Source organism: Takifugu rubripes, chromosome 6, assembly GCF_901000725.2.
Source record: "Takifugu rubripes chromosome 6, fTakRub1.2, whole genome shotgun sequence".
In the NCBI taxonomy this organism is placed as follows: Eukaryota; Metazoa; Chordata; class Actinopteri; order Tetraodontiformes; family Tetraodontidae; genus Takifugu; species Takifugu rubripes.
Genome location: NC_042290.1, coordinates 8,288,843 through 8,299,677, shown reverse-complemented (window position 1 = coordinate 8,299,677; position 10,835 = coordinate 8,288,843). Strand labels below are relative to the sequence as shown.

Here is a 10,835-nt window from a genome sequence, read left to right as displayed (position 1 = left end):
CAAAGGGTATTTCTAGAATCGTATGAAATATATTTTAAAGAGACAATAAAGTGACATAATATTTTAAAAAATATATATTCTGCCTCTATTACGGTATAAAGAGTTTGTATACGCACGCTGCCCTACACAGACAGCGCTTAAAATAAATTTAGGAAAGTCAGGTGCCGTACGGAAGTACCATAATTCAGAACGGACTACGTTACAAGCAATGGCGGCAGCAGAAAGTGTGGAACTTAAGCGAAAAGCAGACAATAACGCCGATGGGGACGGGGATGCAGAAGAGGATGAATGGGTTGGTCCAATGCCGAGCGAAGCCACTAAGACCAAGAAAAGGAAAGGTTTGTTTGGGCATTTTAATACCACCGCCATATTTACTTAATCGGTAGCTTCAGCTACACAATGCTAATCATGCTAACGAAACTAAACTTGGACCTTCTGTGTTTTTGTTTTGTTTCTTTTTAGTGCTCGAATTTGAACGTGTGTATCTGGACAATCTCCCGTCAGCTGCAATGTATGAACGAAGCTACATGCACAGAGATGTTATTACGCACATAGTATGCACCAAGTAAGTTATAATGCCCCTGAAGGCTCTGCGATGAACAATGCAACATCTTGTCAATGACATGAATACGTTTCAACATATTGAGCTGTCTAACTCTTCTCAAGGTTCATTCTTCTTTTTTAAAAATGGAATTTCTTTTTCAGGACAGACTTTGTTATTACAGCCAGCCAAGATGGACATTTAAAGTTTTGGAAGAAAAACGAGCATGAAGGAATAGAGTTTGTGAAACATTTTCGAAGCCATTTGGGTATTAATTGACTTCTTCACTGTGGATAGAAACTTAGTACAATTGCACACAACAGTCCTTAATCGACCAATAGCATGAACATGATGATGACATCATGGTATACACAATGCAACGTGCAGTATTGTTTCAGTGTGTAATCACACTTTCTGGTCTTGTTTATTGTGCAGGTGTATTAGAAAGCATTGCAGTCAGCTCTGAAGGGGCCCTCTTCTGCTCTGTTGGTGATGACCAGGCTATGAAAGTATTTGATGTTGTCAACTTTGACATGATCAACATGTTGAAATTGGGGTAAGTGTAAATTACACATTAATCACATTGTAGCTTCAATGTGTAACCATGAAGTTGAAATGTTGAATGTTGGTCTCTACAGTTTTCATCCAGGCAAGTGTGAGTGGATCTCCAATCCTAGAGATGCCATTTCCACTGTGGCCTGTTCAGAAAAATCAACAGGGAAGATTTTTGTCTATGATGGAAGAGGAAACGGTCAGCCCCTGCACATCTTTGAGAAGATGCACGCCGCCCCATTATCCCAAATTCGCCTGAATCCTCAATTTCGAGTCATCGTCTCTGCTGACAAAGCAGGAATGCTGGAGTACTGGACCGGCCTGCCGAGCGAATTCAAGTTCCCCAAGAACGTCCATTGGGAATACAAAACGGACACAGACTTGTATGAATTCGCCAAACACAAAACCTATCCCACCAGTCTTGCATTTTCCCCTGACGGGAAGAAAATGGCCACCATTGCCTGTGACAGGAAAGTCCGAATCTTCCGCTTCCTTACAGGAAAACTCATGAGAGTTTTCGATGAATCCCTTACAGTAAGTGATCACGCATTATTGATCTACACCTTTAAGCATGTAAATAATGTATTGGCTTAATTGCTTTGCGTGTCAGATGTTTACAGAGCTGCAGCAGATGAGGCAGCAGCTGCCTGACATGGAGTTTGGAAGGAGAATGGCTGCAGAGAGAGAACTGGAGAAGGTGGATGGTATCCGGCTCGTCAATATCATCTTTGATGAAACTGGTCACTTTGTGCTTTATGGGACCATGCTGGGCATCAAGGTCATCAATGTGGAAACCAACAAGTATGTTCCTGTAAACTAGAGATAGGTTGGGGCTCCATAATATTCAGTGGTTATAGGAAATCAACAGTTTAACACTAACTAGTCCATATTAGAAATGCTATAATATACACTGATATATATACGCATCAGTATCCTGATCAACTCTATGCACATGAGATACGTTGGGCTGTGTGAGGCAAATTGTGGTCACACCAGATAATGACTGGTTTTCTGCGTCTAGGGTTAAGAAGTGGCGCAAAGCTGCTAACGGCTCCATAAAATAGACAGTCAAATATCAAAATTCGGATCTTTCTCTCCAGATGTGTGCGGATTCTTGGGAAACTGGAGAACATTCGTGTGGTCCAGTTGAGCCTGTTCCAGGGGGTCGCCAAGACCGTGCAAGTGGCGCCTACAGTAGAAATGAAGGCATCTGACAACCCTGCCTTGAAGAACGTGGAGCCTGACCCGACTATATTCTGCACCGCCTTTAAGAAGAATCGCTTCTACATGGTGAGAGAACAACGAGATTCACCTCCCTTCAGTGTTTGTTCTGCAGTTGTGAACTCTTTGTTTTGACTCCCAAGTTTACCAAAAGAGAACCCGAGGATACCAAGAGCGCCGATTCAGACAGAGACATCTTTAACGAGAAGCCCTCAAAGGAAGAGGTGATGGCGGCCACGCAGGCCGAGGGCCCTAAGAGGGTGTCAGACAGCGCCATCATCCACACCACCATGGGAGACATACACATCAAACTCTTCCCTGTAGAGTGAGTGTTAGAGCACATTCGTGCTGTCAGAAAGACTTCAGTTACACTTTCCAGGACTTTTAACTTGTCTCTCTTGTCCTCATAGATGTCCCAAAACTGTGGAGAACTTCTGTGTGCACAGCAGGAACGGCTACTACAATAACCACATATTCCACAGAGTCATCAAAGTACGGCTGATAAACCTGATCTGAGTAGATCCCTGCAGACATCCCCTCATTGATGCTTCTGTGTTCCGCTGCACGTAGGGCTTCATGATCCAGACGGGAGACCCCACAGGCACGGGCATGGGTGGGGAGAGCATCTGGGGAGGAGAGTTCGAGGATGAGTTCCAACCAACACTGAGGCACGACCGCCCCTACACGCTCAGTATGGCCAATGGAGGCCCCGCCTCCAACGGCTCGCAGTTTTTCATCACTGTTGTGCCCACTGTAAGCTATACATCTGACCATCATTCAGTCTGAAAAGTGTTGACATTCCCTCTCTTTTTGCTACATTATGCTAAGCTATTTCGTAACTCCTGGCTAGCAACTGGCAGTGACTTTACCGTTGCTTTGTTCGTCTGAGAGATGTCAGGTATGAGTCAGTATCTAGCAACCTTATATTTATTAACATTTATCCTCTGTGTCTCCTCTCACAGCCTTGGCTGGACAACAAGCACACCGTGTTTGGAAGATGCACGAAAGGAATGGAAACGGTCCAGAGGATCTCCAACTCCAAAGTCCACCCAAAGACTGACAAACCTTACGAAGACATCAACATCATCAGTATTACCATTAAGTGATACCTTTGTTTAGCGGAAGGGTTTATTAATGTGAGAATCTATTAGATGGAGGCGACCAAACCAGACAAGGTCGGTTAGTTTATTTTTTTACAGCGTCACAATCCAAGTCATTTACAAAAGCAACAACGTAAATCCACTGGTAACAAATGTTCAGATGCGCCTTGTGCTTTCAACAGATGGACATGTGTGCGTATATGTAAAGGCTTTTCACACGTGCATTTGTGTTTTTATACATAGTATAAACATTACATAGCAATGAATAAAGGATGAAATCAATCAGGAACGATAGAAACACCACAGCCGTCCACTTTGATGCTTTCACATTTGAGCCTAAAAGGCTGTTGATCGTGGGAGCAGCTTCACTCAGGACCTAAAGAACCCCGAAGGACTCCACCCCAGATGTTCTGTTTAACTGTTCATCTGCTTCCTGGTGAAAAGTAACGAGGCAGCAAATAAAGTGTTTTTTTTCTAAAAACAAAAAAAAAGCCAGTGGAAGTTGCACCTCGCACCAACATTAACGTCTATGTTCCTGCTCATAAATTCAGTAGACTGCTTGTTCTGTAACGGAAAACAATTTCACAGCAACATTCTTTCCCAAACTAGCACAGAGGCAGCAAATGATTAAAAACACAATTCATGACCCCTCGGAAGGGCATCTGTCGAGGCCCGGCCGGGAATATCGCAATATTTGTCCAGATGTTCAAAGCCACTGGATTTCACCGATAACAATCATTCCTGTCCCATCTCGCTAACCTGCACATACACTGGAATTAGCATATGGTTACATCTCAGGATTAGTTCTGACTGTACACACCAGGGGTTAATAAATTACAGGATCTGTACAGGAGTGGCTGGATGTCTCGAGGTGGCGAGGGAACGGGAAGAGTAACAGACTACGTCAACTTCTGAGGGGAAACACTTGTAGCAGAGTCAAAACGTAGTGGCGAGAAGTCAGCTGCCTTAAAATGGAGCAGAGAGCGTTCGTCTTTAGCCGGGTGTGACCTGGAGGTGAGGAGGGTCAACTTGAAGCCGCACTCTGAGGGGAGAGAAGCGGGAGGGTGGGATTAGGCCACATCCAGGACCCCTGCTGCCACCAGCTGCCTTGAGAGCCAGTCCAGCCCCTCGTGGAGTCCCATCCCGCTGCGGGCGTCGCAGCCCTGGATGTGCCAGCTCCTCCCGCAGCACAGCTTGTGCAGGCTCAGCAGCTCCGTCATCTCCTCCACCGACACGACGCCGGGGACATCCTGCAAACGTGCACACACAGGGACGACGCCAGTCAAAACAAGAGGCCAAACGAGTGTGTGCTTATCGCCACGGTACCTGTTTGTTGGCGAAGATGAGCAGCAGCGCGTCTCGCAGCTCCTTCTCCGTCAGTAGTTTGGCGAGCTCGCTGTGGGCCTCCATGAGTCTGTCCCGGTGACAGCTGTCGATCACAAACACCACCGCTGGACACACAACACGATGACGGTAAAAAACAGCCCGGGGAAGTGACCAGGTGACATCGCAGGCTTGGTCAAACCCAGAATTGAGCATAAAAGAACATTTTCCCAGATGATACCTTGAGTGTTCAGGTAGTAGTGTTTCCAGAGAGGCCTGAGCTTGTGTTTTCCACCCACGTCCCAGATGGTGAACTTTAAGTTCTTGTATTCCACCGTCTCCACATTAAAGCCTTCAGAGATGAAACGCAGGATCTAATCAGAGGTTTGCAGAGGAGACGCGGAGACCTGCCGATCGGCGCTCTTACCGATCGTCGGGATCGGCTGCATGAACTCGTCCTGTTTGAGCTTGAAGAGGATGGTGGTTTTTCCGGCTCCATCCAGACCCAGAGTCACAACGCGGATCTCCATCTTCGGACCTATGTGGACCCGGTTGTCCTGGAACAGAGAAGAGTCGACATTGATGGACTCTGAACCTGCAAGGCGAGGATGTGAGGGGGGGACGGCGCCCACCTTGGTGAAGGTGACGGGGATGCCGGCGTCCAGCTGAATGTGGTCGGCCAGCTCCGTGAACTGGTGCTGCTGCTTCTGGAGCGTCTCCAATAAGCAGCTGATCTCCTGCTTGGCCAGCACAACTCTGCAGTCGTCCTGCGACGGGAACCCGGCGTTACAGATACGAACGCTTCCGTCGAGGGAGCATTTCGAACGCGCATCGAGTTTCCTACCTGTTGAAGGGTTTTTTCACAGTGCAGGCAGGCGGTGGACACCTGAGACAGCAGGATGGTCATGTCCTCCTGCTGCTGCCTCAGCCAGATCAGCCTCTCCCTGACGTGGGCGTCCACCACGCTCAGCGCCATCTCCTCCTGCCGACACAGCGTCTCGTGGAGGTCTGCGAAGTAAGCCCGGACGCAGGAGCGCGCGCTCTCCGCTGTGCCGGGGACCTGCGGCGAGGCAAGGATCAACCGTTACTGTCAGGAGAAGAGCGAAGAAGGTGCACGTTTCCGATCCAAAAAAAAAGGTCTCACGTGTTCTGTGTGCGCCATGCCGACGCCGTCCTCCACTATCTGCTCCCCGCCCTCTATCTGCTGAACGATTCCCACCAACTTCCGAGAGTACTCCGACACCTCGTCTGTGAAGGTGCGGATGCAGTGTGCCATGTCCAGGATGGACGCGCGGATCTGGTTTGCTTCGGTTTCCAGAAGAGCATGCTGGAAATAAAAACACCGACGAGCACGTCAAGGCAGGAAATTCAGCGAAAAGCTCCAAATCGAGGGCATTTATCGAAACCATACTGACAGCGTAACGTTAGATAACTTGGAAGGAAGTGTGACGGCTCTACCTTATGCCCTTGATGTTTGCCGTACTCCTTACACACGCAGCACATGAGGGCCCCCGACTGACAGGCTTCCTCCAGGCACACAAACTCAATGGCGTGGACCTGGTGCTGCGGGCACAGGGTCTTCTCGTGAGGCTTGTCCGCCAGCGGCACCCGGCGGTGCTTGGCCAGCGTGCGGGTGGAGTGGGTGAGCTGGGAGCACTCGGCACACAGGTGAGTGGCACACACGGTGCAGTACATGGAGGCCGTGTGGCTCTCGTCCTCATCGCAGCGAATGATGCGCTGCACGGAGGGGAAAAGGTGAGTGGAAGCGACACCGGGAACGGGACCGGGTTGGTGCTGCGGAAATCGAGGGCGACTCACCTCTCCCATGCCTTTCAGGGTGTCGTCTGCCATTCCTGACTGATTGCTCGCTCCATTTTGGAGTCGCTCAAGAAGCTCTAAAAGCGCAAAGTTCTTCTTCAAACCCCAAACTCCAGAATCCCCTGGAGCGACGTGAAGAAACGGGAGTTTTAACACAAACATTGAGTCCCTCTTAATACGTAAAAGGGAAGGATTTACACGTGTTGCTGCAGTAACAGTAACATAAACACCATCTGACTTACCCAGCTCAGTGACCTGTCTGTCGAAGGGGCAGCGGACCGCTCGGCCATGGAGGGGCAGCCGGGTGAGACAGTCATGGCACACCGTGTGACCACACAGCAGAAGACGGGGGACCTTGTCCCCTTGCAGGGAGAAGACATCCTCGCAGACACCACACTCCAACACCTGGAAAAGAACACACGGCGTGATGGGGTAAAACTCGATCGAGGTGAACGTGAGTTTTACGCAAGTGGATAATCTGAACTCGAGAGGCGTCATTTAGCCCCTATCGAATGCTATGATGACAGACGCAGATGTACTCGAAAATACGAGCAATGCAGTGAGGGAAAAGGAGCTCACGATACTGGGCTACACCAGCACGAAGCCGCTGCAGTCTGCCGCGGCTTGTGCCAACTAGCTAAAGAAATCTCCTAGCATTTAGCACTGTAGAAGCAAACGGCCGTTGATTTGCACAGAACTATCGACATTAATCGCAATGTAAGTGCGCAATAAGCATTGCCTGGCACAACTTTCGCTAGCAGCTAATCCACATTCTAATCTCAGTGTCTGGCATCCAGTGGCACCAGCACCAACGCCAACGCAGCAGCCATCAACCCCAAAATGCGAAGACACTACAGCTCGAGGCACCCAGTAAAAACTAATCAAAATTACAGTCAATATTTGCGGTCCATTTTGGTAGTGCAATAACCTTAACCGTGTGGGCATTAGCTCCTCTCCCGTGTCGGATACAGGGCTCCATCACAGCTACAGCGACCTGCTTGTTTATTCCAGCTGCAGCAGCGGCCATTCTTGGACGACTGCGCAGAGGACTGAGTTAACGTTGATTTTATTCAAGATAACAATCCCTCAAGTATTTCCGGTTTCGGTCTGTCAGCGTTTTTATGGTAATAGTTATCTTTAGCGAAACGTTTTATTGTTTGTCCGTGTTTTTCCTCATTGCTCAAAATACATTTATTTATATAAGCCATGCATTGATTCAGATCAATACACGCAGCCGCATAAATCGAGAAATACAGAATAATATAATTTTAAGTTCGCAGCGCATGCGCGATGACACCGGGGGGGTCACATGATGACGCATATTTTGCGCGACTCGTCTGCCCCAAACAAGTGTTTACCGTTTTTACAGTAACAATCCCAACAAATAATTTAGCTGTGCGTACCTGTAGGTTTTATTCATTCGCTGCTTACATCGCCCATCTTTTGTAACATCCCATTTATTTTTGTCTTCGTTTCGATTGAGTTTTTAATTGTTTTCATTCCCGCAGACCGATTCTGTCAGCGATGTCTCAGCCAACACAACGCGCAGCCTCGGCCCCTGGATCTCCTGCGCTTGTGGTCACCAGTATCGTCCAGAAATACGCCATGAAAAAGAAGAAAATTCTCAGTGCAGAAGATGCCGAGCTGTTTGAATTGACACAGGCTGCGGGGATCAACATGGACCAGGAAGTGTTTAAGTTAGTACCATAACAGAGCCATACACTGAACAAAGCAGCATCTGTAATCTACAATCAGAGCTTGATTTCAGGACTGATATTCATTTCCCTTTCTCATTTGTCTCATCTCATCCCGACCAGGATCATTGTGGACCTGCTGAAGATGAATGTGGCTCCCCAGGCAGTCTTCCAGACCCTCAAGGCCATGTGTGCAGGCCAGAGGATTGTTGAAACTTTGGGCAGCACTGAGTCTTCAGCTGCCTCCCAGTCGACCAGTGTCGCCGCTGCACCCACAGAGCCAAAAGGTCAGTGAACGCAGCACGCTCATGTATGGTATATATCATATAGACCTAAGAGGTGAAGCAAAACCTGGATGACTGCGTTGGTTGATGGTTTATTTGTCACATATTAGCAAAGCTCAACCATGATTAGAAATTAGAATATAAATAAAACTGTAACAATAGATAAAACCACTAGAATGTACTTCAATTTCCTCCCCCATTTGTTGGTGATTTTCTCACTTCTTTCTCGTGCATGTACAGTATATATTAATTCCTTTCCTTAAGCACTACTGTCTGCAGATAATTGGCTCGTTTTTGCAGACACCCTTCACCACCCGCCTCTTAAGATTTTTTTTTTCTCGACACGTTGGAAGTACAGCAAATGTTTGGATCTGAGCTTCACGCTGTCATCAGTCTTCTGTTTCTTTTCTGTCCTCTTTTAAATTCTACTCTTCCACTTAAGAAGAGGAGCCTTTGGTCTCTGGAAAGAGCCCTAAGCTTCCCACAGCTCCCCCCACCTCATCTGGCCCCAGAGCCACAAGGGTCAACACTAAGATTGTGGTCTACGGCCCCCAAGACACTAACACTCCTCACTCTCAAGGTTCCCTTTGGTGCACTTTGTCCTACACCTGTCTCCATCTGCCCCCCTGCCTGCTTTATCCATTGCCTCATATTTTAAAGAATTGAAACTTGTGAGCGGCGACCTGCATGAATGCGTGCATGTTAAACAAATATCTCAACCATTTAAAAAAAAACCAACCTTGAATCATTAAATAATGCTGTGTTATCCCGCAAAAATTATTTCAATTCCTTCGAGGATGGTTATGGGATGTCTATTTCACACATTGCAATAATTTTCAAATTATTTTCTAATACTAAAGAGAAGATCGTAGACATCCTGTCGTTCCATCCTTTCCTCGCCACCACTTGGTTCCATGTTCGTAAGGTTTGCCATGTCTGCACCAGGCTTGTAAAGCACAGCTCTAGTAGCTCGAACCTTGCTTCGTGGACTGATTTCTTTTCCTTCTCTTGCCTGTGTGCCAGCGGTGCGCAGTAAAACAGGAGCGGCCCACGGTGAGAAGAGCAGGGAGACCTCCAGTCAGCGAGTGCAGCGGCAGCCCAGCGCCACCAGGGGGCAGAAGAATAAGAGCTCCGGGAGCAGCAGCTCCTCTTCCCAGATAAACTCCTCATAGAACTCCATTCAGTGTTTGCCATTTGTAAATATTTTCTCTTTATGCCTTTATTTTAAGTTTGGTTTAGTTTACAAACATGTAAAAAAAACAACTTTGGAATGACTTAAAGTTCCTCAAAATAACCACATGAAGACACTCCATAAAGTAATTAATAATTACAAATTCTATTCTAAATGGTAGCTCAGGATTTATAGACAATTACTGCTAGACTGTAATTTCTAAAATGACTTCTCTCAGTGACTTTAAACCCTGCTGTGAGCTCTAAAACACCCGTGAGGTGCACTGGGTCAAGTCAACACACAGAGGTTGTATAGAAAACTGTTGAACATCAGCCAGACAATAAATGCTAAAACCACGTGTGGGTACGTTTTCTGTTCCGATGTAACAGCAAAAAGTTTTGTGTTCTGTGTTTATATCGCAGACAAACACAAAAAAACTTGTTTTACTCCTGAAAAGTGAATTTAATGTGCAATCTTTTTATACAATTTGTCTTAAATAAATTACTGAATAAAACTATTGAATATTTTTCATTTGGGGAGGTTTTTTTCTCAGATTTCTGACTGGTTATTTTCTAAGAATATGCAGATCTCTGTGCAATATTTATAGAGGTTTTTTTTTTTTTTTTTTTTTGGTAAATCAACAGTATTGGATTTTCAGTCATTTTCACCACACAAAAAGAATATCGAGCTTCTACTTCCAGTCTCACGGTAACGGCTAAAGATGGTACAATGGCAGAAGAAAATTATTTTGTGCGGGTCTCACGATGGTGATGCTCGGGTCTGTCTTTGTGTGCTGCTGAAGTAGAACAGCTGTCCTGTGTGGTTCAATGCTGGGTAGATAATACGGGTAGAACCTTGAGGAATCCCTGGCCAGTGTGTTATGGAGAGGACTGTAAAGTGTCACTTTCGAAGATGCTCACTTGATCTGCCTGCAACGGTCTAATGAAGGACATTTCACCCGTCTTCACTGATTGCAGGGGACATTGTTGGGATTCGGAGGCGGAATTGTCGGAATTTGCCGGCGCTTCTGACCCGGCTGATGGTTCTCCTGCAGCATCACATGGGGGCAGTAGCAGCGCACGCTGTCGTTCAGCCACATTTCTGCCTTTCCTTAAAGGCAACGCTTCTTCG

The 10,835-nt window shown here is 46.9% G+C and overlaps 3 protein-coding genes across 10 annotated transcripts; 2 read left to right on the top strand and 1 right to left on the bottom strand.

Annotated features, from left to right (window-relative positions):
* The first annotated feature begins 168 nt into the window (after positions 1–168).
* Positions 169–3,714, top strand: ppwd1 (peptidylprolyl isomerase domain and WD repeat containing 1). Its single transcript, XM_029837342.1, has 11 exons — positions 169–338; positions 463–565; positions 706–809; positions 977–1,097; positions 1,180–1,627; positions 1,704–1,894; positions 2,194–2,383; positions 2,458–2,639; positions 2,725–2,806; positions 2,885–3,067; positions 3,277–3,714. Exons 1-11 carry the CDS (start codon positions 209–211, stop codon positions 3,418–3,420), a joined length of 1,878 nt encoding a protein of 625 aa, XP_029693202.1. The 5' UTR covers positions 169–208; the 3' UTR covers positions 3,421–3,714.
* On the bottom strand, positions 3,486–7,672 carry trim23 (tripartite motif containing 23). 3 transcript variants are annotated; one of them, XM_011604720.2, is made up of 11 exons: positions 7,490–7,672; positions 6,798–6,960; positions 6,556–6,677; positions 6,196–6,474; positions 5,882–6,064; positions 5,582–5,797; positions 5,370–5,504; positions 5,165–5,294; positions 4,979–5,089; positions 4,741–4,865; positions 3,486–4,664 (listed from the first exon to the last, which is right to left on the bottom strand). In XM_011604720.2, exons 1-11 carry the CDS (start codon positions 7,580–7,582, stop codon positions 4,485–4,487), a joined length of 1,737 nt encoding a protein of 578 aa, XP_011603022.1. In that variant the 5' UTR covers positions 7,583–7,672; the 3' UTR covers positions 3,486–4,484. The 3 variants fall into 3 exon arrangements, with proteins under 3 accessions (XP_011603022.1, XP_003965442.1, XP_029693203.1); XM_003965393.3 differs by having other exon boundaries at positions 7,484–7,669; XM_029837343.1 differs by lacking the exons at positions 6,556–6,677; positions 6,798–6,960; positions 7,490–7,672 and having other exon boundaries at positions 6,196–6,279; positions 6,351–6,458.
* Positions 6,899–10,228, top strand: mzt2b (mitotic spindle organizing protein 2B). 6 transcript variants are annotated; one of them, XM_029837346.1, is made up of 5 exons: positions 6,899–7,009; positions 8,064–8,252; positions 8,373–8,536; positions 8,976–9,113; positions 9,557–10,228. In XM_029837346.1, exons 2-5 carry the CDS (start codon positions 8,080–8,082, stop codon positions 9,703–9,705), a joined length of 624 nt encoding a protein of 207 aa, XP_029693206.1. In that variant the 5' UTR covers positions 6,899–7,009; positions 8,064–8,079; the 3' UTR covers positions 9,706–10,228. The 6 variants fall into 6 exon arrangements, with proteins under 6 accessions (XP_029693206.1, XP_029693208.1, XP_029693205.1 ...); XM_029837348.1 differs by having other exon boundaries at positions 6,985–7,003; XM_029837345.1 differs by lacking the exon at positions 6,899–7,009 and adding an exon at positions 7,837–7,950.
* Positions 10,229–10,835: the final 607 nt, after the last annotated feature.

What these genes read in the sequence shown, in the direction of transcription:
- ppwd1 (XM_029837342.1), top strand. Translation starts at nt 209, where the DNA reads ATGGCGGCAGCAGAAAGTGTGGAACTTAAGCGAAAAGCAGACAATAAC. An exon ending in ATCAACATGTTGAAATTGGG is followed by an intron (nt 1,098 to 1,179) that starts GTAAGTGTAAAT and finishes TGGTCTCTACAG; the next exon opens with TTTTCATCCAGGCAAGTGTG. An exon ending in TTTTCGATGAATCCCTTACA is followed by an intron (nt 1,628 to 1,703) that starts GTAAGTGATCAC and finishes TTTGCGTGTCAG; the next exon opens with ATGTTTACAGAGCTGCAGCA.
- trim23 (XM_003965393.3), bottom strand. Translation starts at nt 7,582, where the DNA reads ATGGCCGCTGCTGCAGCTGGAATAAACAAGCAGGTCGCTGTAGCTGTG. An exon ending in CTAATGCCCACACGGTTAAG is followed by an intron (nt 6,961 to 7,483) that starts GTTATTGCACTA and finishes GTTCTTTTCCAG; the next exon opens with GTGTTGGAGTGTGGTGTCTG. An exon ending in CAGACAGGTCACTGAGCTGG is followed by an intron (nt 6,678 to 6,797) that starts GTAAGTCAGATG and finishes ACGTCGCTCCAG; the next exon opens with GGGATTCTGGAGTTTGGGGT.
- mzt2b (XM_029837346.1), top strand. Translation starts at nt 8,080, where the DNA reads ATGTCTCAGCCAACACAACGCGCAGCCTCGGCCCCTGGATCTCCTGCG. An exon ending in ATGGACCAGGAAGTGTTTAA is followed by an intron (nt 8,253 to 8,372) that starts GTTAGTACCATA and finishes CATCCCGACCAG; the next exon opens with GATCATTGTGGACCTGCTGA. An exon ending in TAACACTCCTCACTCTCAAG is followed by an intron (nt 9,114 to 9,556) that starts GTTCCCTTTGGT and finishes CCTGTGTGCCAG; the next exon opens with CGGTGCGCAGTAAAACAGGA.